General features: G+C 46.6%; 1 protein-coding gene across 1 annotated transcript in view; it reads left to right on the top strand.

Annotated features, from left to right (window-relative positions):
- The window catches only part of SSH2 (slingshot protein phosphatase 2), a 218,906-nt gene that overhangs the window by 34,293 nt on the left and 159,269 nt on the right, over positions 1 to 25,344 (top strand). The window contains exon 2 of the mRNA XM_044283786.1: positions 15,325 to 15,402. Coding sequence (XP_044139721.1) covers positions 15,325 to 15,402 — 78 coding nt within the window. The remainder of the gene's footprint in view (positions 1 to 15,324; positions 15,403 to 25,344) is intronic.

The raw sequence follows: 25,344 nt of genomic DNA, 5'->3' as shown, positions 1-25,344 counted from the left end.
CTTGTCAACACCGGGCGTCATGTTCATACCTGTCGATGAAGATTGCAGGGATGGGAGCAGGAGCAACTCCTTGCAGCTGAAGGACGCTATTTAATGAGCGAATCGGTTAATACGAAGTGATTCGTTGTTCCTTAGTCCTGAGGGTAGGACAACTGATCAACAGAGGAATGTTTTTGGGCTGTCCCCTTATATCTGTACTGTTACAGGACATATTGTGTTTGCTTCCTGTAAGGCTCCCTTGGCGGCGTTGTTATGCTGTACGTACGTATCGCATTTGTTCTCGTACAGATGTCATCGTATGTATGGATCCCGCGATTTACATTCGGAATGTGCAGCATGTGTGTTCTCATTACAGAACGCCTGGGACCCATAAATATTTCCTCTGGCTCTCCCCCTCGGCTAGCACGGCCACTTGGTAACCTCTGCTGCGTTTCACTCGTTTATGGATTTATAAACGAATCTTAACCACTTGCCAAAATGACTGGAATTTACAACCGCAGGAAAAAACAGTTTGGGAGTGTCTGGTCGCTGTGGTCATCCCATATGTTCTGCACTTGTGTCTGAAGGGCTGGAATATCTACAGTATGTTTTGCATGTGTCATAACTACCGAACGAGCTCCTGTCATCCAGTTTTTAGGGTTTTGCACCGTTGTGCAGGAGTCTGCGTTGCCATAACTTGCGGCAAATATGTCCAGTTTCGCCCAATGTTTGATAAATTTGGGGCACCTTTAAATCTAAAAAGTTACTGAAAATAATGCACTAAAAGCATCTCAAATCTAACACTTATGCCTTGATGTTACTCCACTTTTTACACCCTTTACTGGAGTAGGGGTACATGCACACGACCGTATGCGTTTTGCCATCCGTGTTTTTTTTTTTTTGTTTTTTTTTTGCAGATCCATTGTAACAATGCCTAAAACGGACAAGAATAGGAATGTTCTATTTTTTTTTTTGCTGGGCTACGGAATGGACATACTGATGCGGACAGCACACGGTGTGGTGTCCACATTTTTTGCGGACCCGATGAAATGAATGTCTGCATCCTATCCGCAAAAAAAAACAGAAAACGGAATGGACACTGAAACAAACAACGTTCGTGTGCATGTAGCCGAAGGCCTCTTGCACATGACCGTATGGCTTTTTCAGTATTTTGCGGTCCGCAAAAAAAGACGCAATTTTCGGTCCACAGCACACTGTCGTGTGAACGAGCCCTAAGAGTGAGACAGTTTATTGCGACTTTATAAGTCTTTGTGATAAATGTTGCTTCAAGGGGTTGTTCACCCTGCTAGGGGTCTTTCAAGCAGCCCACCACGTGGAGGCAAGAATACTCACCTGTTCCCCGCCGCTCACTCCTGACTCCTTTGCTCCCCCCTGCCGCTTTCTGTTTTCCCCGTGTCAACATCCGCTTTCACAGGGTTCGTGTGGCTGTGGCAGCGAAAAACTGGCTGCAGCGGTGGCGTGCTCCCCCGTGCGTCACGTCACGCAGTGACATGACGCATGAAGGGGGGAGGTCACGTCATGTTTTGTGGCCAGTCATTGACTGCAGTGGCCACGTAACCAGTGTCCAGATGATTGTTGACATGGGGAGAGCGAAAGTGACGGTGGGGGAGCGGAGGAACCAAAACCCAGCAGCGGGAGCTTGTAAATATGCTTCCCTCCGCAGGTCTGTGAAATAAATGAGTGCGTGTGCTATCGTGCAAAAATGCGGATAGCACACAGATGAAAAATACAGTTGTGTGCATGAGGCTTTAAATGGAGGAAGCAGTCTTTCCAGGTAAGGTGGCCATAGACTACCCCTGCTGTGACTATTGGGGCATAGGGGATATGCACTGCTGCTGCTATAGGGACCAGGGGGCCATTGCAGTAGGGTAACACTGCTGTAAATACTTGATGAGACTATGTTGGCTGCTTTTGGAAGGCATTTCTATTACTACTGGTGGGAAATACTGGCACGTCGAGTACTTGTGACAGAAGACCTATACTGGGGAGTACTGCTGCACCAGTTTCTAATTGGGTAAGCACAGTTGTCGTACCTTGACATTTGGCATGGTGGTGGTGGGATCTGGAAGTGAAAGGCCCAATTTACACATCTTGGTTGTGATCTTCTCAGTTGTGTTTCTTTATTAATACGTGTGCTGTCCGCATCCGTTGCTCCGTTCCGAGGCCTGCCCAAAAAAATACAGCATGTCCTATTCTTGTCCGTTTTGTGGACAAGAATAGGCATGTCTACAATGGGCCGCCAGTTCCGTTCCACAAATTGCGGAAGGCACACATGCGGCTTCTGTTTTTTGCGGATCCGCAGTTTGCGGACCGCAGAAAACAGCACAGTTGTGTGCATGAGGCCTTAAAAAAAGATATAAGCGGTTTCAAAATGTATCAGATTGGGAAAAGCATGGAAAAGCCCAGCAACAATAACCAGGGTCTGTGACACTGAAAACGGCCATGAACATTAGATTAATCTTGCGTACTAACGCCTATAGGTCCAACCCAACCGTCCTCCCATGGGACAGAGGCGCCTATCCTTTGTTTCCCGCAGGAGATAAGCCATTACAAGAGGGGTTTGCCTGTGACTCTCCCCCACCGAATAGATAGCTGCTTGCCTTCTAGTCGTATAATACATGTGACACCTAAAAAAACCGATGAATATACATTCTTACAGCATGGCGGAAGAGTTCAGCTCCGGGATATATAATTACTGGTAAAGCTGTCTCATAAGCTTGGCATGTCTGGCGCAGGGAACTCGTGTAGAGACAGAGGAGCTATCATTACAGTCTGGACGCTGCGGTTTGACACCCTGTGATGTTCAAGCATGGCCTACCGCGTGTATGGTCACATGAGGACTGTGTTCTGTGCTCGGCCCGTGTGATATTTTTGTGGAATTCCACAGAAATCTGGTGTAGGGATCCAGCTGGAAGGAAGCGCGGATTCTCACGAGCAGCTTTTATGGCTGACTCTAGGTCTACAGATGAACTCTTGTTGCTTTTGGATTTCACTGTCTTGGCATCCCCGAGCAAAGTTTCCAAGGATGAAAGGTTACCTCAGGCGACCAGAAATGTTTGCTCCGAGCAGGAGCCTTCTATTCTGGTGCTTCAGTAATGGTGGACTCGCACTGCGTTTTGCACCATCTGCTTACCGTATGCGCCGAAAACCGGGAAATCTCCTGGCTAGTATGGATTCCATAGGTGCCCATTCATCTGATGGAGGCCAAAGAGTGTTCTTTTAGCCTCTGTCTACTCGGTATACGTTACTATATCTTTTTTTCTATAGAGAAAAAAGGTATGGTGTCCCGTAAAATAAATAAAGATTTTGCAGTGGGAGCCTACGGGCGACGGATGCCGCTGCATGACTATACGTTGAGAAATCCTCCTGACCTATATCTCCAATGGCAGTGTGAAAAGACCTGAAGAGTGTATGCACATAAGGCCTCCTGCACACAAACGTTTTTTTTTCTTCCGTTTACGTTGCGTTTTTTTCGCTTTCCATATACAGACCGTATATGGAACCATTCATTGCACTCCGTATGCCTTCAGTTTCCGTATTTCTGTTCAAACATAGAACATGTCCTATTATTGCCCACAAATCATGTTCCGTGGCTCCATTCAAGTCAATGGGTCCGCAAAAAAAAAGGAATGCATCCGTATGTGTTCGGTATCCGTTCCGTTTTTGCGGAACCATCTATTGAAAATGTTATGCCCAGCCCAATTTTTTTTTTTATGTACTTACTGTTTAAACATTATTGTATGCTTCAGTTTCCGTTTTGCGATCTGCAACGGGCAAAACGAAACGGAAAGACTACTGAAACAACTGAATAACGGACCACAAAATACTGAAAAAGCTATACGGTCGTGTGCAGGAGGCCTAAGACCCCTTTCACATGAGCGAGTTTTCCACGCGGGTGTAATGCGTGACGTGAACGGATAGCACCCGCACTGAATCCTGACCTATTCATTTCAATGGGTCTGTGTACATGAGTGTTTATATTTTTTTTCGTGCATCAGTTCTGCGTTGCGTGCAAAACGCAGCATGTTCTATATTCTGCGTTTTTCACGCGGCCCTGACCCCATAGAATGAATTGGGCTTCAGTGAAAAACGCATTGCATCCGGAAGCCGGTGCAGATGCAATGTGTTTTCCACTGATGGTTGCTAGGAGATGTTGTTTGCAAACCTTCAGTTTTTTTATCACGTGCGTGAAAAAAAAGACTATTAGACTATTAGACTATTATTATTAAAATTATATAAAATTATTATAAAAACAAATGTCGTCGTGTAGACTTAGCCTTATCCTTTGCAATGTTTAGGGTGAAATCTGCAACGGCCGAGACTGACGACATATACCAAGCACATAAACGGATACACCAGTTGGGATCGAAGTCTACTCTCTGATCAATACTAATAGATTTTTTGGGCTATGGACTGAATTTACAGTTAACCAGGCAGATTTTGAAATCTGGTATTTGAGGTACACACAATATAGGGAGGACACTCTTCACATTTCCGTATCAGTGTCACCTCAGTGAAAAAAAAGCGTACACGTTTCATCGGTGAAGATATCCACAAGGGATCCATGGTTGGTCCATGTGTGTTATCCGTAATGCACAGATGCAGCTCAGCTGAAAATGAATTAATTTCAAGAGCATTTCCTATCTGTCTTCCGTTAGTAAACAGACGCACCACGGATGACATCCGTATGACGTACTTTATTTTCACGGACCTATAGACTTACATGGGTGCGTTTGGTCCGGGGCATGGATTAAAGTAGGCGTGCTTCCGCTGTTTATCTGCAGATTTACAGAAAGTAAAATTTCACGGAACGCAAAAAACGTTTGTGTAAACGAGCCCTTACTCTGTGGGCTCCGTTCTAGAGATAGATGCAGGTTAGAGATGAGCCAGGTATTCAAAAATTCGATTTCGGCTGATTCGCAGAATTCTACAAAACAATTTGCTTCATGTTGCGTATTTATTTTGTAACGGTGATTGCGTTGCTTCCAGTGATTGTATCCCTCAGATGCTGCGTTCATAGCTGATTGCGGCATCTTACAGTAATAACAGTGTAAAATAAAAAATTAAAATTAAATGGTACTTACCTCATCCATTTGCTTGCGAAGAGCTGGCCGCTGCCATCTTGATTAAACATCTAGCGTGAAATCTTGCTTGGGCCCGTGATGACGTCGGTCGCACACAAGATTTTGTGCAAGATCTTCAATCAAGATGGAGGCGGCTGGCCTGTTGCGAGCAAATGGATGAGGTAAGTATGATTATTATTTTATTATTTTTTGATATTGCCATTCAGGGAAATTGATTCGCTACTACGAAGCACGAGGAAATTTGCTTAAAACTAGTGCAGGTCTCGGGTATCTGCACCTATCAAACATTTGTGGCTTGTCCTAGCAATATCCCGCCAATGTCTAAGATGGACCAACCCTTCAATAAAGTGGTCATATGGTCCGCCAGCGGGGTTTTTGCTAAGACTGGAGTCTGAAATGTTGGCCTTTAGTAATTGACCCCCCCCCCCCCCTACATTGACTCTTTGAATGGGGTTACTGGCTGATCAAGTCTACAGAATTGTGTTTATCTTTTATTTGTAGTATGGGGAGAGGTCTGGTACCAGAAGCCGGTCCTCGGAGTGCAGTAATGCAGCTGTCAGCTGGCAAATTAGAGAGATGTTGCCGTCTGTGCCAAGACGACGCCCCATATTAGAAACCACAGGGAGAGCAGTGTGACCGTCTTTATATTGTCTGATAATGGGTTTGTTGCGGTTTATTTCTGGTAGATAGATGGATGGCTCATTTTCATGTCTGGACTCCTGATGACAAGTGTTGCTGGCTCCGGTGTCACCGTAGACACAATAGTCCTTTGCTCCAGTGTGCGCCTGGAGAATGGAGCAGATAACATGAGCCGGACAATGAAAACCCCTTATTATCCCATTATAATTCTTTCGGCTGTCTGCCCTTCTGGGGGCTGTATTATAATGGGGGGCACCCAGAGCTGTGTTACTGTCTGTATTGTGCAGGATTATTCTTCATCAGGCATAAGATGGGCTCCGTTCATCTGGGATTAAACACTTAGCAAGCAGCTAAATTAACAATATAGGAACCGAGACACTTCGATTTCTATATGCCTTTTTGCATTTTGCCGGTAAATTCAGAAACGGAGTCAGGTTGTCGCACAAAAGATGTGCCTCCATTGAAGTGAGTAGTGCCAGCTATTGCCGATCGTTGTCTTATTTTTGTAACCAGTTCTTAGATTATAGAGATTCCTCCAAAAAGTAAGGCAGCTGGGAGACCCCAGATCAAGAACTTCAATATTTAAGAACTTTAGGTCATCCCCTTGTGTGGATGCTGAGTTTGTATGATTAAACCAAGAGGGCAGAATAGGTATGAAATAATTTAGGGGGTGAGTGAACTCCAGTCAAAATCTATAGCTAGCTCAGGCTAATTTAAAGGGGTTGTCTTGACAGCCCCAGTATAAAAAAACAAAACAAAAAACCACCTGACTTTCCAGCATCACTTCTCTGTTTCTGACCACTTCTGGTCCCAGGAGGACCATAAATGGCTTGTTCCCATGAACCAGTCACTGGCCTCAGCAGTCACATGTGGTTGAAGGGCATGTCACTGCAAGGTGGTTGCAGCGGTCACCTGTACCCAGTGTAAAATGACCCCTCTATAAAGCCCTTGTAAGGCAACATCATGAATATGGGATTCAGTTTTGGGCTCTGTATACTATAAAGTATATAGGAGCGCTAGAAAGGGTTCAAAGGCAAGAGACCAGGTTATTGAATGGAATTGAAAGAGGCTTGTTCAGCTTTGAGAAAATACGCTGTAGGGTCCATTCACACATCCGGATAATGGGTCCCCATCTGTTCCACAATTTTGCAGAACTGGTGGGGACCCATTCATTTTAACGGGGCCGCAAAAGATGCAGACAGCACAACGTATGCTGTCCGCATCCGCACTTCCGTTCTGCGGCTCCGCAAAAAAGAGCATGTCCTATTCTTGTCCGCAACCACGGACAAGAATAGGCCGTTCTATCCTAGTGCCAGCCATGTGCAAAATGCAGAAAGCACACGGTCGGTGTCTGTGTTTTGCGGATCCGCAATTTGCGGACGTGCGAATGGACCCCAAGAGGGGATCTTACATGTGTGTGTCGTGTCTGGTCAGTACAGAGAACTGGCACATGACTTCCAAGGACCAGGAGACATTCACTACATGTGGAGGAAAGAGGATTTAGACATCAGTACAGGAAAGGGTTCTTTACAGTTAGAGCAGTCAGACTATGCTATCCCAAGAGGAAGTAATGACAGATACATTAAGAAAAAAAGATGCTTATCTAATAGAAAACGGCTTTGAAGGTTAGAATGACTAACAATGTCATATAATTCATCTAAGAAAACTCGACCTGACGGACCATTCATTCTCTATGGGGCAGGAATGTATGCGGACAGCTCAGTGTGCTGTCCGCAACCGCATTTCCAAAAAGCGTCCCCGAACTTCCGGTCCGCGGTCCAAAAAAAAAAATAGAACATGTCCTATTCTTGTCCGCAATTGCGGACAAGAATAGGCAGTTTTATGGGGGTGCCGGCTGGGTATATTGCGGATCCTCAATTTGCAGATCCGCAATACACTACGGATGTGTGAATGGACCTAGGGCTCGTTCACGCGAATGTTTTTTGTGTTCCGTATACGGAACCATTTATTTCAGTGGTTCCGCAAAAAAAAAAAAAAGACAGAATGTACTTTGTATGTATTCTGTTTCCGTTCCGTTGAAAGATAAAACATGTCCTATTATTGCCCGCAAATCATGTTCTCCGTATGTACTCCGTATGTCTTCCGTATCCGTTCCGTTTTTGCAGAACCGTCTATTGAAAATTTTACGCCCAGTGCAATTTTTTTTTCTATGTAATTACTGTATATGCCATACGGAAAAACGGATCCGTTAAAAATTGACTGCAAAACACTTAAAAAGACATACGGTCGTGTGAATGAGCCCTTATACTGTCCTTTCCACCCATCATCTTTTACATAGTTGGATCAGGCCCCTGATGTATATTCCTGGCTTAGTATCTGATAGAGAACATGGCATGCACCGCCCTCTGCGCGCACCATGTTCTCATCAGCTGACACAGTGGAGAAGGAGGCAGTCTCTTCCTCCCTACTATGATGCAGCCACCACTGCCACCAATGAAGAGATGGCACTGATGAGTAGGGAACGGGGGGACGGGCGCACTGCGCCACTGAGTGTAATTAAACCCTCTGCCTTAATGACAGGGCGCTGCGATTTGCCGAACCAAGGGACTTAACCCCTCAGGTGCGTCACCTGAGGTGTTAATTGACGGGGATCACAGTGCCCTCGCATAGAGGCTGGGTATGTATTGTATTGTAGTCATTGGTGGCGCAGTGCGCCCCCCAACCCCAGTATTATAATCCATTGGTGGCAGTGGCCACAGGGTCCCCTCCCCTTCTCCTCAGTATATCTATTGGTGGCAGTGGTAGCTTCCGATCGGAACCCCAGCAGTGAAATCGCGGGGCTCCGATCGGTTACCATGGCAACCAGGACGCTACTGAAGCCCTGGCTGCCATGGTGAGCTCCCTGCTGCTGTGTGTGAGGTCCTTTTCACCCTAATGGAGCTCTATTAGGGTGAATAGGACAAGGGTTCTAGCCCCTTAAAGGGAACCTGTCACCGGGATTTTGGGTATAGAGCTGAGGACATGGGTTGCTAGATGGCCGCTAGCACATCCGCAATACCCAGTCCCCGTAGCTCTGTGTGCTTTTATTGTGTAAAAAACACGATTTGATACTTATGCTAATTAACATAAGAGTCATATCTTGGTCTACTTTCACACTTGCGGCAGTGTGATCCGGCGGGCATTTCCCTCGTCGGAACTGCCCGCCGGATCCGCCGATCTCCCGCTGACTGAAAGCATTTGTGAGACGGATCCGGATGCGGATCCGTCTCACAAATGCATTGCAAGGACGGATTCGTCTCTCCGCTTGTCATGCGGACAGAAGGATCCGTCTTGTATCTTTTTTTTTTACATTTTTACCGGTCTGTGCATGTGCAGGCCGTAAGGACGCATCCGGCATTCCGGTATTTTGAATGCCGGATCCGGCACTAATACATTCCTATGGGGAAATTCAGGCATGTCTTCAGTTTTTTTCGCTGGAGATAAAACCGTAGCATGCTACGGTTTTATCTTTTGCCTGATCAGTCAAAACGACTGAACTGAAGACATCCTGAAGGTATTTCTCTCATTCAGAATGCATGGGGATATTGCCTGATCAGTTCTTTTCCGGTATAGAGCCCCTAGGACGGAACTCAGTGCCGGAAAAGAAAAACTCTAATGTGAAAGTACCTTTACTTGTGTGACCAGACAAGTCATATTTTCAAGCTCTTACTCATCTTGGGTTAATTTGCATATGTATCAAATAGTTGGTTTTTTTTACACAATAAAAGCACACAGAGCTATGGGGACTGGGTATTGCGGATGTGCTAGCGGCCATCTAGCAACCCATGTCCTCAGCTCTATACCCCAAATCCCGGTGACAAGTTCCCTTTAAGGGAGCTAATAGTTATTTAAAGGGAACCTGTCACCCAAAAATCGCCTATTAAGCTGTTTACAGTACCTTATAGTGCTGTATAGTCGTTTCCTGATGTACTTTTTGTTAGTTTTGCAGCATGTATGCTCAGTCAGAAATCGATGTTATATTCTGCTGCTGCCCCGTGCTTCAAGTCAGGCTTGAAGTCACGGGGGCAGCGGCCTCGGCGTCTTACATGGCCCTCTCCCCGCCCCCTGCCTCTGTGACTGACAGCCGAAATCCGATTCCGGGACCGCGCTCAACGGCCGCATGCGCAGTAAAGGGCGGCAGGAGCGCGGTCCCGGCTGCCGCGCGTACTACGCGCCGTCTTACTTTCGCCGCACTGCGCATGCGCCCGACATCCTGTATCAAACGTGCCCGCGCCCAGATGCCGGGCGCGGGCGCGTTTGATACAGGATGTCGGGCGCATGCGCAGTGCGGCGAAAGTAAGACGGCGCGTAGTCAGAAATCGATGACTTAAGCACGGGGCAGCAGCTGAATATAACATCGATTTCTGACTGAGCATACATGCTGCAAAACTAACAAAAAGTGCATCAGGAAACGACTATACAGCACTATAAGGTACTGTAAACAGCTTAATAGGCGATTTTTGGGTGACAGGTTCCCTTTAATAAAAAGTAAAAAAAAACACACCAAAATATTAAAGCTTTAAATCACCCCTTTCCCAATTTTACATATAAAATATATAAACAATAAAAAATAAACCTATTACATATCGCCACATCCGAGAAAGTCCAAACTATTAAAATATTAAAAAATATCTCCTATGCGGTGAACGCCGTAACAGAAGAAAACGATTCACCATTTTTAGTCACCTTGTCCCCCCCAAAATAGGATAGGACTGTTCTATAATGGGCCGGACGTTCCATGGAATGCACGCGCCTTTTTTGGTGTTTTTATTTTTTTCGCTTGGTATCGAGCATCGCAATACTTTTTTTTTGTGTGTCAATCTAATAAAAATATTGGTATGGTGACAACCCTAGTGGATGTAGATATATGTATGTATGTATGTGTGTGTGTCTGGCTTTTGTGAAGTTATTTTAAAAATGGAACCTACTAGAGTCTTAGGGGTGTATTAGACTAGCAACCGCTCATTCATCGGGCAATCCCAATCTTTCAACAAGTTCATCGTTTGCAGCGAAAGTACGCTCTACTGCCGGCAAACGGTGAATCAGTATGGGGACAAGCAATGGCATTAGCGATCGACCCCCGTCGTGAGGAGGAGATTGCTGCATGCAATGGCAGTGGTCTCCTCCACTGACGAGCAGGAACGCTTCCCTCTCCCGGCGGTCGCCTGCAGAATCTGCCTGTCTAATGCAGGCTTTATGTACGACACCTCTGAGCACATGTAACATCTACTAAAGATAGGTTTATGGTGTGATGTTTTTTTTCCATTATCTGCCCCCTCCCCATCATTGAGTCCCATAGATAGGCATTATCTTAATCTACTGATAAGACCCCCTCCATTTTCCCAGGCAGCTTTGGTAAAGTGCAGATGTTCGCTGGTATCTTCTTGTGAAGGTAAATGATTAATAGGGTAATGTAAGACGGGACTGTTCCTGCGCAGTGCACACCTGCGGTGCCGGCTGTTATATATAGCCTGTGCATGATGTCATTGTGTGTACAGGTTTATGTAATTACATGCCTGCCGGGAGTGTGCAAAGATCAGCAGACGGCAGCTATCGCTTTTGATGTCGATAATAAGCCAGGTGCGCCGTTTACTTTTTTCTTTTCATTTTTTGCCAGTAATATTTCGAGGACATTAGAAGCGCAGTCATTTTACACATCCATGTCACTGCCGCTGTATTCATTAAGAATAGTCAAAGACCTAACTAAAAGAATTTAGTAGATTTACAATGGGACAGATTATCATGCGTCCCCCCCCCCCCCCCATGTCGCCGCTCCTGCAGCGGGAAATATTCTTACCTGCCCCCTGCTGCTGGGTTCTGGTTTCTATGGTCACTTTGTCTTTCACGGTGTCCTGTATTGTAGGTTCGATCCATTCACTTAAAGGGCATCTGTCGGCAGATTTGTCCCTATGACACTGGCTGACCTGTTACATGTGCACTTGGCAGCTGAAGGCATCTGTGTTGGTCCCATGTACATATGTGCCCACATTGCTGAGAAAAATGAGGTTTTTAATGTATGCAAATGAGCCTCTAGGAGCAACGGGGGCGTCGCCATTACACCTAGAGGCTCTGCTCTCTGCAATTGCTGCGCCCTCTGCAGTTTGACAGGACCAGGCAGTGAAAACGTCACTACACCGGCCTGGCCCAGTCAAAGTGCAGAGGGTGTGGTAGTTGTAGAGAGAGCAGAGCCTCTACCGCGCCCTCTGCACTTTGATTGACTGGGCCAGGCCGGTGTAGTGACGTTTTCACTGCCTGGTCCTGTCAAACTGCAGAGGGCGCAGCAGTTGAATAAGAGAGCAGAGTCTCTCAGTGTAATGGCGACGCCCCCGTTGCTCCTAGCGGCTCATTTGCATATATTAAAACATCATTTTTCTCAGCAGCCGATCCCTAGAACAGGGGTCCTATGTCTCCGTCCACTATCTCCTGTAGTCCCATGTACTCGCACATGCGTCCTGGGTGCTGTGCTTGGCTATCTGTTAGTCCCATAGAGAATGAATGGAGCAGCAGAGCACATGCTCGTCCTGCCGCTCTATCAGGGTGGGGACCTGGGACACTCGTTCTCTGGATCAGTGGGGGTGCCAGTGGTTGGACCCCCTGCAATCAGTTAATTGTGTGGATAGGGGATAACTTAAATAATTTACATGAGAACAAGCTGCAGTACCAGACAAGGCCTTGAATCTTAGACTGTCCCTTTCATTTGTATCGTTCTTAACTCTGAGACAAGACGCTAATCCGTAAACATTTTGAACGTCATTCCTCTTCTACGAAAGCTTCCTGGCTTATGTGGCTTTATCCTGGAATGGATTTTCCCGTAAGGCCACTTTCACACTGGCGTTTTGGCTTTCCGTTTGTGAGATCCGTTCAGGGCTCTCACAGGCGGTCCAAAACAGATCAGTTTTGCTCTAATGCATTCTGAATGGATAAGGATCCGCTCAGAATGCATCAGTTTACCTCCGTTCAGTCTTCGTTCCGCTTTGCTTGCAGCGTTTTGGTGTCCGTCTGACAAAACTGAGCCAAACGGATCTGTCCTGACACACAATGTAAGGCCTCTTTCACACTTGCGTTGTCCGGATCCGGCGTGTACTCCACTTGCCGGAATTACATGCCGGATCCGGAAAAACGCAAGTGTACTGAAAGCATTTGAAGGCGGATCCGTCTTCAAAATGCGTTCAGTGTTACTATGGCAGCCAGGACGCTATTAAAGTCCTGGTTGCCATAGTAGGAGCGGGGAGCAGGGGAGCGGTATACTTACAGTCCGTGCGGCTCCCGTGGCGCTCCAGAATGACGTCAGAGCGCCCCATGCGCATGGATGACGTGCCATGCGATCACGTGATCCATGCGCTTGGGGCGCCCTGACGTCACTCTGGAGCGCCCCGGGAGCCGCACGGACAGTATACTGCTCCCCCGCTCCCCACTACACTTTACCATGGCTGCCAGGACTTTAGCGTCCCGGCAGCCATGGTAACCATTCAGAAAAAGCTAAACGTCGGATCCGGCAATGCGCCGAAACAACGTTTAGCTTGAGGCCGGATCCGGATCAATGCCTTTCAATAGGCATTAATTCCGGATCCGGCCTTGCGGCAAGTGTTCAGGATTTTTGGCCGGAGCAAAAAGCGCAGCATGCTGCGGTATTTTCTCCGGCCAAAAAACGTTCCGGTCCTGAACTGAAGACATCCTGATGCATCCTGAACGGATTTCTCTCCATTCAGAATGCATTAGGATAAAACTGATCAGGATTCTTCCGGCATAGAGCCCCGACGACGGAACTCTATGCCGGAAGAAAAGAACGCAGGTGTGAAAGAGCCCTAAGTCAATTGGGACGGATCCGTTTTCACTGGCACAGTAGAAAACGGATCCGTCCCCTATTGACTTTCAATGGTGTTCATGACAGATCCGTCTTGGCTATGTTAAAGATAACAGAAATGGATCCGTTCAGGACGGATGCAGATGTTCGTGTTATCTGAACGGATCCGTCTGTGCAGATCTATGACTGATCCGCACCAAACGCGAGTGTGAAAGTAGCCTAAGACGCACAGGACGCTTACTGTTCCTGAGCGGTGGATATTGCAGTCATTTTCTGTGACCACACTAAGGATATACGGCATTTTACAAGCAGATTTGCATCTGTCACGCTGGCTCCACAACCCGCTTTCTCGCAGAATCGTACAGAGCTTCTTCCTGTGTAAAATAGGTCTACACATGAGAAAATTTAGGCTGAAGCTAACCATGCCCACTCGTCAACCAGTTATCAGTGCAGACATGGCATGTGCCAATATTTGTACGAGGCTTCTTAAATTCTCTCCTGTGTCCTTAGTGTGACTCTCATAGGAACGGCTAGAAAGACTGACTTCTGTTCCATCACAATGACGCTGTGTATTTGGAAAGTTAGAATGCAGGTGACATGGTTCACTTAAAGGGGTTGTCCAGGATTTTTACATTTTCTTTAATCCATCTTTGTCTGCTCCCTCTGCCCTGTTAAGGCTCCCTGCTGTCTTCACCGGTTTTCTGGTCCCCGTCTATCGACAGGGTCATGTGTGCCACTGCAGCCAATGACGTCCCCAAAAAGCACATAATACAGCAGCGATATGCCGCCTGAGGACACCCATCACCGCTGAGGCCAGCTATTGGCTTCAGCAGCCCACATGACCCTGTCCTTACAGAAGTTGATAAATGGGGACCGGAAGTGCAGTGAAGAGAGGCAGGAAACGGGTGAGTATGGGTTTCTTTACAGGTATTTCAGGTGGGGGGCAGATAAAAATAAATCCTGGACAACCCCTCTAACGAATGTAAGGGAAGTTAAAGGGGTTCTCCAGGCTTTTAATTTTGATGACCTAGGATAGTTCATCACGATCAGATCGACGGGGGTTCGACGCCCAGCACTCCCGCTGTTCCGCTGTATGATGGGAAGGTGTGCTGTCTCTTCTCTGTCTATGGCAAGCAGGAAGAGATGGGAGACGGCACATGAGCACTGCGCGCGCCTTCCCTTCATACTGCTGATCGGGTGCTGGCTGGTGGGCACCTCGCCGATCTGATGTTGATGACCTACCTTGAGGATTGGTCATCAATATTAAAATCCCTGAGAGCCCCTTTAAAGGCTGTGTGACTACCCAGGTACAACCCCGCATACATTGCACTGTGGCCATATAATCCTAGTACCTGGTGGTCTGTACCCACTGAACTGCCCCATGTTGCCACCATCACAACCAAGGTGCAATGCCAAGTGAATATAACCTGGATCTTTCCTGGGTTATAGTCACATCTTTTGGCTCTGAACACGACATGACCTGTATGTCGCTTGTGTCATAGAAGATACCGTGTTAATGGTCCCTCACAGAATTTGCCCTACGCTGCGTATACCCGGTATCTGCTTTGCTTGCCAATTAACACGACCGGTGTAGCGTGCTGCTCAGAGCGCCACCTCCTAACCACCTCTGTCCATAGGCACAGCCTTACTGTGTTTAATGGCGGCTTGCTCCTGGGACTTGCTTCCCTTCTGCTGATGAAATGATGCTTCTGCTCTCTGCTTTTGGGCCTCCCTTAGCCACTTTCCTGCCATTTAACCCGACACCTGAAAAGTGACATTATTCCATTTACGTTACAGAGTTCACAGTTGGAAGAAAGTGAGACTGAAGTGTTCTGCTGCCAGTGTGAAGATACAGAGCTCTTAAATGGTACCAATGTACGTAGGTATACGCATTAGCATAGACTGCATAGTCTTTTTAAGCAAGACTTCAGCTGATTTTTATTTTTTTTGCCTATGATTTTTACAGTGTCGATATTTATTAATATTACTTTCAAAGGAAAGAAGAACCATTTAGCCAGTGCCAGTGGTCAATGCTAAATTTGTAATGTGTAATAGTTACTAGCGATCGTGAAAACGTTCGATTCTCGTTGAACCACATCTTTCAAATTGTCCCAAAAAAATGATCGTCTGCTGATGTGACGTCTCAGCATGTAATACGTCGTCACCTGATGGTCAGGACATCATAGTAGAGGAGAGGAACCTCCAAGTGCTAAAATCTTTGTATGTAATAGACTCCTTTATGAACGATCGCAGCAGCGATTACGTCTGCGATCATTGTCTTGTGTGATAATGACCAGTTACAAACAATAACGACTCGTCCACTATTCGGTCGTCAATCGTTATAGTTACCAAATCTACCTAACCTTATACATCCTTATAGTCCATTAAGAAAAGAAGGGAATAAAAAAAAGTGGCGTGGCCTAAGAAGCAACATTTTTTGCGCCAATTTTTTTTCTTCTCACAATAGGTGGGATAAAGTAAGACAAAAGTGTCCGTCCCTGCACCACATTTATCATCCAGCCAGAGCCACTGTGGTAAGTCTGGCGCATAACTTGTCCCATTACAATGTCTTAGTCCCTATGCTGCGGATAAGTGTCTGGTCGGCAGGGTCGGACCCCCACGAGAACAGGAGCCAGTGTTCCCCTGTTTGCATGGCGTGTGGGACATGCATAAGATCTGCTCGGCTTAAACGGACTGCTGGAGATAGCCAAGCACTTCTAAACTGCTGTCTCCAGCAGTCCCGAAGAATTGAAGGGAGCGGTGGACATGCATGCTTGTCTGCTGCTCCATTCAAACATGGACCTCTGTTCGGACCCCCGCAAGTCAGACAGCGATGGGTTATTGTAATGGGACAACCACTGTAAGAGTGTTATTACACAGCCCGATCTTCGCCGATGGATAATAATTAGGCTTGAGCGGATCGAGCTTCGGTTCTATGAACTGAAGGAAATTTGTTCAAAAACTTTGTTTTTAATGCCGTTTCCTTACAGCATTAAAATGTATTGACTGTGTAGGCAAAGTTCGTATCACCTGAAGTCGCGTTGGTGAATGTCTTCGGTATTCCTAACTGGGTCTTTAAAAACATTTTAAAATAGGAATCCGAAGTGGGCTTTGGTACCAAGGTAACAGCCAGAACCAAAGCCGACTTCGGATACTGAACTCTCACGCGTCTTTGGGCGATACGAACTTTGCCTACTCAGAGCCCATACATTTTAATGCTGTACGGAAACAGCATGAAAAATGAAGTCTTTGAACGAATTGACTTCGCATCTGTGATCCGAAGCTCGATTCGCTCAAGCCTAATGTTAATGATTACGCAGACCAATGAAAACTACCGCAGTCATCCCTCCCTCGTTCTCCTCTATAGATGATCGGCAACACAGGCCGATAGTCGGGCGTCCTTTATCCTGATGAAAGATGCCATCCGGTCAACGACCCTTCATGTCCCCAATAATTGGCTCCAAATCGTGTAGTCTAATAAGGCCCTAAGGTGCGCACATTAGGATCCGTAAATCTGCCCCAGTTTCTTTTTATCTGACCACCATAAATACTTTTCATATCCTTTGTTTGTGTAATTTAGTAGTGAGTCAGTAGTGATCCTTCCTGACCAGTAGGTTCTTCGCTTCCCCATCACCCATTGTTAGAATTTTGTCATTGAAACTATTCTTTCTCCTTGGGGGGAAACTGTAGTTTATATCCTTGACCTCATAAAAAACAAGAACCATAATATAGGGCATTGTTCCCAACCAGTGACTTGTGGGCCACATGTGGCACCTGTCCCCAGAAGGTTGGCCGCTATGTTGCTGTTGAGCACCAGCACCAAGCGTTGGCTGCAGACCCTCATGTACGTACTATGTAACTGGAAGGAATACTGGAAAATAATTTTTATAGGAGGGGGGGGGGGGGGATTATAGCATGGAAGACGAGTCGGCTGTATTTTAGCGAGGTGTTTTTACAGTTATATTAGTAGATTGTTCCTATTTCTTGGCATCCCTAGTAAATAAACCATAACCGCTGTCTTAGGTTATGTTCACAGCTGCCTTATGGTGTTCTGGTACTTTGCTCAGGCGGAGGAGCAGACTGCCGGACTTGCCATATCCGGCATAGCTGGATGCCGTCAGGCCTACCAGATATCTGATCACTACGGAAGGATCCCTCTGCCTCCGTCGGGTGTCAGGCAATAACGCTGGCTTTTTGCCATCACAAAAACCCGCTGCATGCTGGCCGCCTGATGGATCCCATTATAGTGAATAGGGATCTGGCGAGCCCCGACCTTGTCCGGCTAAGCTGGATACGAGAATCCCGGGAGTCTGCTCCTCTGCTGGAACAGACTGCCAGAATACTGTAACGCTGATGTGAACATAGCCTAACATACCTGCATTGCTGTTTCAATTTCTTACCATTTTTAAAGGGGTTTTCTGAACCCAGAGGCACCCACCTTAATTCACCATAGCTTGTCTGCAGAAGAAGGCTTCCAATTTTCTTATCGTCATGTAACCCTTCTCTTATGAGAACCCTTCATTTGCCGACATCAGCTCTTCATGTCAGCCCAGGACGACAGAGATGTTGTGGATGGGGCCGGAAGTGTTCCTGGTGTATCTCCTGAATCTACCTTATCCACAACAGGGAGACTAAGGCTAGGTCTACACAACGACATTTGTCGCGCGACAGATGGGGCACAACTACAATGCAACATTTGTCGCACCAATGTCGCAGTCAATTTTTATAATGGCAGTCTATGATGTCGCACTGCAACATGCGACAAGCTGCGACTGCGATGCGACCGTCACTGAAAAATCCATCTCGAATGGATTTTTTGCGACTGTCGCAGTGCGACACCACAGACTGCCATTATAAAAATTGTTGCGCAACAAATGTCGTCGTGTAGACCTAGCCTTATAGCGCTACCCATTCACAGCACCTCCCCTGTCTGTAGAAGTGATGTCCCACCTCTAGACCAGTCTGGAATCCAGATATCCTGATGATAAAAAGGAGCATCTTGTGACCGGGTTCCAGAACGGCTGATTCCCACAATTTTCATACGGTAGATACTGTATATTGGTAACTAAGATATGATTGATAAGGTAAGTTGCTAGGTCATGGAAAATCCCTTTAAGGTCAGTTTGCTGTCAATAAATAGGAACATCATCAAGAAAGAAAACCCCTACCAATGGAATAGTATTCCTCGCAGTATGCAGGTGTTGTAGGCGACCTGTGCAGTCGTATGGCGTTCTGTTGTATCCAGCTGCTGTGTAGCCTGGGGATATGCGTCAGGAGAACGGCATGTGCACTGCAGTGTGAATAGACCCTTACAAATTGGTGAACTCCATTCCTTTTGTCTTTTGCTTTGAGCATCGCATTGTTGTCTGCATTACACGATGACAGCCACTTGCACAACAATAAATCTTTTATCATTTTTCTAAGTGATTGTGTTTGACTGTGCTGTGCAGGAACAAACCAAGGGAACCAGTGGGAAAAAAAATACATTAATAATATATGCTTTGGAAAGGGTTAATCGCCTATGAATGGGAGGTGAAAGACATGCTTGTTTCCAGGGGTTACGACCACCCTGCAATCCAGCGGTGGTGGTCGTCCCTGTACACTTTAGGAAAAGGCGCCGACTTGTGCTCACTCCCGGGGTCACTGCACCAGAGAGACTGATGCCTTTTCCTATAGTGTACAAGCACGACCACCACTGCCGGATTGTAGGGTGGTTGTAATCTCTAGATATGAGCAGTGTATAATCTGATGGAAAAATGAATCAAGGCAGCAAAGGAGGCAATATGGACAATCACAATACATTAGTAAGTGTCCTGTATTTATTTTTTCTAAATGATAAATGCCATTTGCTGAAGTGAGACAAGCCCTTTAAACCCCCTTATCCCTGTGAGCAGATCTATTCTAATGCAGTTCTATCAGTGCCTCTGTAGGTAGAAGTTCTGGGGGTCACATGGCAGAGCGTCATCCATGTGAATGGTCGGCATTGTCAGCACATAGCAAATTACAAATAGTCTCTGAGCCATTTTGCAGTATTTGGAACTCGAGGTGCGTGCCTCAGCAATCCTTATGTACTCAGTGCGCAATAGCAGCGATCAGTCTGTACACATCCCACCATTTTGGAAAAGCAGGTCTTTTTGGTCAAAATGTTGGTGTATTTCAAGGACATTCGTTCTCCTCTGTCGCTTTTCACGGCAGATACACCATATAGGCCATATTATAGATCATGGCTGTGTCCGAATATGGAGGCCCTACGGTTGGTGCCCGTGCATTGTGGACCGCAATTTGCGGTCCACAGCACAGGCCCCACTGGCACTCGTTCATGTGCATGAGCCCTTACATTGGTAAAGTGCCCGTTTCCCTTCACATCTCCTGAATTGTCAGTTTAAATAATTGCTCTCTCCATGAAATTACCGTTTTGGGACATCTTTTCTTTAGCACTCTGCATTGTGCTGTTCCTCTGTTATTCCTACTTTATGAATTGACAGCTGGATGTTACTGTTCACCTTTTCAGTAAGGTGTGACACTGCCGCCACTGAATGGTGTCAGATTGTGTAGGATCATGTCCCGAGGACTAGGGGAATGCTATAGCTTATTCTAATATTTCCAAGAGGATTAATATAGCAACTGCGCAATTCAGCGTTATAAGAAAATCTGCTCCAGGACGGTTATTTCATGGGGAATGTAATCGTGTTACTAAAGAAAATACATAAAAAAATCTCCAAGACCCAAAGACGCAAAATATTCTTAAAAATGTTCACAGCGCGTCACCAGTTGTGAATAGCTAAGAGTTTTGTATTGTCCCAGACCATCTGCTTTACTGCTTTGTCATATCGGGGTAGGCGAGCCAGGTGGTTGAAGGGGGCTGGTTAGAGGATGAGAAAGTTTTAACTAGATTATCGGATGCAGAGAAAGCGGAAAGGTTTTAAGGATTAAGAAAGCGAGCGCTGCGCACTGCCAGTGATTAAAAACTGTGCGGATGGTGATCCGTAATCTGGCAAGCTTCCTGCGCGCTCATCTTCTTGTTGAGCACTTTACATTTATGTAACATGTTATGTTGTTTTGGTTACTGTGATTTGTACTTAGAATTTCAGCATTCTCCCTTATGTCGCGGTTGCAGATTAGTGGGTATTCCATTTCCTATTTTATCATAAAAAGTGAATTTCCATTTAAAGGGGTTGTCGGGGCTTTTTCTATTGATGAACTATCCTCAGGTCATCAATATCAGATCGGCGGGGGTGTGACACCCGGCACCCCACCCCCACCCCGATTATCTGTTTGAGGAGACTGCGCACGCAGTATGCACGTGCCTTCTCCCTTCTCTCTTCCTGTCCGCTGCTGCTTTGCCATAGACATACAGCAGCGGACAGGAAGGGCCATTGCGTGCGCCGTCTCCTCATACAGCTGATCAGCGGGGTGCCAGGTCTTGGACCCCCGCCAATCTGATATTGATGACCGGACAACCCCTTTTAAGATGGTTTTGGTTGTGTGTTTTGTTTTTTTGTTTTTGTCAAGCTTTTATCTTTTTGTCGCCTCTCCTGACATGTCTGTTTTTAGCAACTACTTGCATTCCCCTTGTAGTAATAATTCTGGAGCGTCTATTCTCATGACTCCATGATGTGCCATTCCTGTATTGCTACTGCTAGACGTTATGCATAAACTGCTAGTAGTTTGCATTGAAGGTCCACATGGGTTTTACCATGTCAGACCCCAACTGGTAACACCCATTTTGGACCTTAATTGCAAACTGCTATCAATTCCTTTATAACTTCTAGCAGGAGTAATGGAGGAATCAAGCAAAAAAGAAAAAAGGGGGCGCTAGCACGGCTCCCATTGACTTGATAATAAATCTGTATGCGGTACGCTCCTACTAGTGGCGGCTGCAGGCGGCCAGGATGTATGAAGGGGATGTCTTGTGCTTTGTGCAGTGTGGAACCTCAAGCCATGAAAGTGCAGTCTGCGGGCGTCGTGGTATAGATCAGGAGGAGCGGAGCTGATATATCGTTTTATGGGAAAAATTAGTGAAACTGAATGTCTGCTAAGGAGTGGTGCTCGCACCTGTACTGTCCCTAGTTCTTGCAGCTGTCACTTTAAGCCCTGTCTGTCAGTTGTGATGTCACGGACAGGTTGTCAGCACACCTGTCACTCTTTGTTCGCTTCCTCTTTGCATACAGGCTGGACTTGTCTGGTTTTGCAGGCGGGGGCGCCTGTTTGTTTTTGGGTGAGTGGGGCTGAGCGTATCGGCACACACCCTCTTTTGGATAAATATATCAGTGACAGAGGTCGTTGGGCTGTACGTATTATTGCCGTTGACCTGCGGCTAACTACTGCGTGTTTGCTCTGCTCTATGACACACATAGGACGTGACAATGTATTGTACCCGCCCTGCCGGTGGCTTATAGCTGTCAGTATAGATAGTCATGTGTTTGTTATTATGAAGCGATGTACACTGCAAACTAAGATATGTGCAGGGACCAATGCCTGATCCGTGGGCCCCCCACCTATCTGCAGTCAGTGGAGGCCTGTGGCCTCTTAAAGGGGTTGTCTCACTTCAGCACCTGACATCTATCATGTAGAGAAAGTTACTACAAGGCACTTACTACTGTATCGTGATTGTCCATATTGCTTCCTTTGCTGGCTGGATTCATACTTCCATCTCATTATGCACTGCTCCTATCCAGGGGTTACAGTCACCACTGCAGCGCAGATGCGAGGTGATCAGGATGAGAGCTGCTGCGCATGCATGCCTATTCGTGCTCCCATGGTTCCGGCCATCAGAGAGGTCTACACTCTTTCCTATGGTGTGCAAGCACAGCCACTGCTGCTGGATTGCAGGGTGGTTGCAGAATACCTAGTGTGGAAGCATCCTAAAGTTGACTAAAAGGGGTTATCCCATGATTGATGTAAAAAAAAAAATCTGACATAATGTACAATCTCTTTCTAACTAACCTAGAACCAGCCCTGTACCTCACATGGATCCAGAGATCTCCTCATTCATTGATCTGCTACATTTATTTCAAACTAGCAGCTCAGGGTAGTGTCCTTTCTGCTGGATCTCTCTCTCTATCGCAGCTCAGGAGGATGAGCATGTGCGGCCTTCTCAGTGAACAACAGGTGGCGCTATACAGATACATTTTATTGAATAACTCAGTGGCTATACAAAATGTTTAATTACCTGCAATTGCAAAAGTAGTCAGATCCAGGTGCTGGTTTGAAAACTGTAGAATATTTTTTTTGTGGGACAACCCCTTTTAAAGGGAACCTGTCACCTGTACTATGCCATCCTCACCAAGGCCTGTTGCACACTAGCATTTAGGATCCACCAGGCAGTTCCGGCAAGGATTTACCACATTGTGGCTGGATCTCCGCTGGTCCCCATTATAGTTGATGGGGCTGGGTGGGGACATTCAAGCGTTCCAGAATGCAGAGAGCTCTGGCAGGCCAATCCTTCCCTTACAGCCTGCCGGATCCTAAACACTGGTGTGCAACTAGCCTTAGTAAGGACAGCATAGACGGTGATGGCTAACCTCCGGCACTCCAGCTGTGATGAAACTATGACTCTCAGCATGCTCCATTCATTTCTGTGTAGTTCTTGGGAGTTGTAGTTTTACCACAGCTGGCGTGCCGGAGGTTAGCCATCACGGGGATAGTACAGGTGACAAGTTCCCTTTAAACCAACAAGTAATCCTGATTTTTATAGCTTGTGGCGTCTTCACTTGGGAAGACTGTTTCCTTGTAGGTAGCTAGAAGATGTTTTTATTAGACTGTAGGTAGGTTTATGGTTTGTTGTTGTAGCCAGGGTTATAATGGAACTTTCCTCCCTTTGTCGTCCACTTACTGGAGCCTGGCTTCTTCGAGAAGCTTCTTGTACTTGCCGTTACTTGGCTACCAGTGTTTATGCTGGTAACCACAGGCGTCACGCTTGTACATAACATGCCTAGACGTTAATTTTATATGACAGTCCAAATAGCTGCAAGGAACTGTACATACGTCATATAGCTAATGACTTTTCTCCGGGGCAGAATGTAGGGAAGAGGTCACTTATGTTCTTCACAAGCTTATGGCTGATCAGTTGTCTTTCTAATATATGTTCTGGACTCTGCTCCCACCGTCTACTTTGCTTTGTCCATCCATGGGACTCATAGTCCAGGAGCCAAATTGACTTTTTGATGTCCTGTATTCAGCAACTCAAAAAGTTGAGAGCTTGCAACTAATTTCTAGGTTCCTCGCCTAAGGCTACTTTCACACTTGTGGCATAGTGATCCAGCAAGCAGTTCCATCGACGGTACTGCCTGCTGGATCTGTCAAAACATATGCCAACTGATGGCATTTGTAAGACTGATCAGGATCCTTATCAGTCTTACACATGCATTCAAATGTCATCCGGAAAAACAGGTCCGGCTCCGAGTCCGGCATTTATTTTTTTCACCTTTTTTTCGGTCTGCGCATGCGTAGACCGGAAGGATGGATCCGGCCCTAATACATACCTACGGAAATAAATGCCGGATCCCGTATTCAGGCAAGTCTTCCGGGTTTTTTTTGGGCCGGAGATAAAACCGTAGCATGTTGCGGTTTTAGCCCTGTCCTGATCAGTTAAAAAGACTGAACTGAAGACATCCTGATGCATCCTGAACATATTTCTCTCCATTCAGAATGCATGGGGATAAAACTGATCAGTTATTTTCTGGTATAGAGCCCCTGTGACGGATCTCTATGCCGGAAAAGAATAACGCTAGTGTGAAAGTAGCCTAAGTGGGTCCTGCAGTATGTACAGACCTGCTTAGGGCTCTCACACCTGCGTTCTTTTCTTCCGGCATAGAGTTCCGTCGTCGGGGCTCTATGCCGGAAGAATCCTGATCAGTTTTATCCTAATGCATTCTGAATGGAGTGAAATCCGTTCAGGATGCATCATGATGTCTTCAGTTCCGGAACGGAACGTTTTTTGGCCGGAGAAAATACCGCAGCATGCTCCGCTTTTTGCTCCGGCCAAAAATCCTGAAGACTTGCCGCAAGGCCGGATCCGGAATTAATGCCCATTGAAAGGCATTGATCCGGATCCTGCCTTAAGCTAAACGTCGTTTCGGCGCATTGCCGGATCCGATGTTTAGTTTTTTCTGAATGGTTACCATGGCTGCCGGGACGCTAAAGTCCTGGCAGCCATGGTAAAGTGTAGTGGGGAGTTGGGGAGCAGCATACTTACCGTCCGTGCGGCTCCAGGGTGACGTCAGGGCGCCCCAAGCGCATGGATGACGTGATCGCATGGCACGTCATCCATGCGCATGGGGCGCTCTGACGTCACTCTGGAGCGCCCCGGGAGCCGCACGGACTGTAAGTATACTGCTCCCCCGCTCCCCACTACTACTATGGCAACCAGGACTTTAATAGCGTCCTGGCTGCCATAGTAACACTGAAAGCATTTTGAAGACTGATCCGTCTTCAAATGCTTTCAGTACACTTGCGTTTTTCCGGATCTGGCGTGTAATTCCGAAAAGTGGAGTACACGCCGGATCCGGACAACGCAAGTGTGAAAGAGGCCTTAGTCACGTGCATGTTGGATGGAATAGTCTAGGTTCTGTATCGGTTACATAAGATGGTTTCCACCAGTTTAGTTGGGATCCATGGACAATCTCGTCGGGATAGCCAGACTTTTCTAAAGTCTCCTGCTGGGGTGGACAGGTTTCATTTTGAAGGAGTGGTCCGAGATTGGATAAACGTGGCTGCTTTCTTCCAGAGAGAGCGCCACACGTGTCCATGGGTTGTGATTGCACTTCAGCTCCATTCACTTCAATGGAGGAGAGCTGCAATGCCAGTTACAACCCA

Source organism: Bufo gargarizans, chromosome 3 (assembly GCF_014858855.1).
Source record: "Bufo gargarizans isolate SCDJY-AF-19 chromosome 3, ASM1485885v1, whole genome shotgun sequence".
In the NCBI taxonomy this organism is placed as follows: domain Eukaryota; kingdom Metazoa; phylum Chordata; class Amphibia; order Anura; family Bufonidae; genus Bufo; species Bufo gargarizans.
Note: the sequence above shows the minus strand (reverse complement) of the source record. Positions and strands in the feature narration are given on the sequence as shown.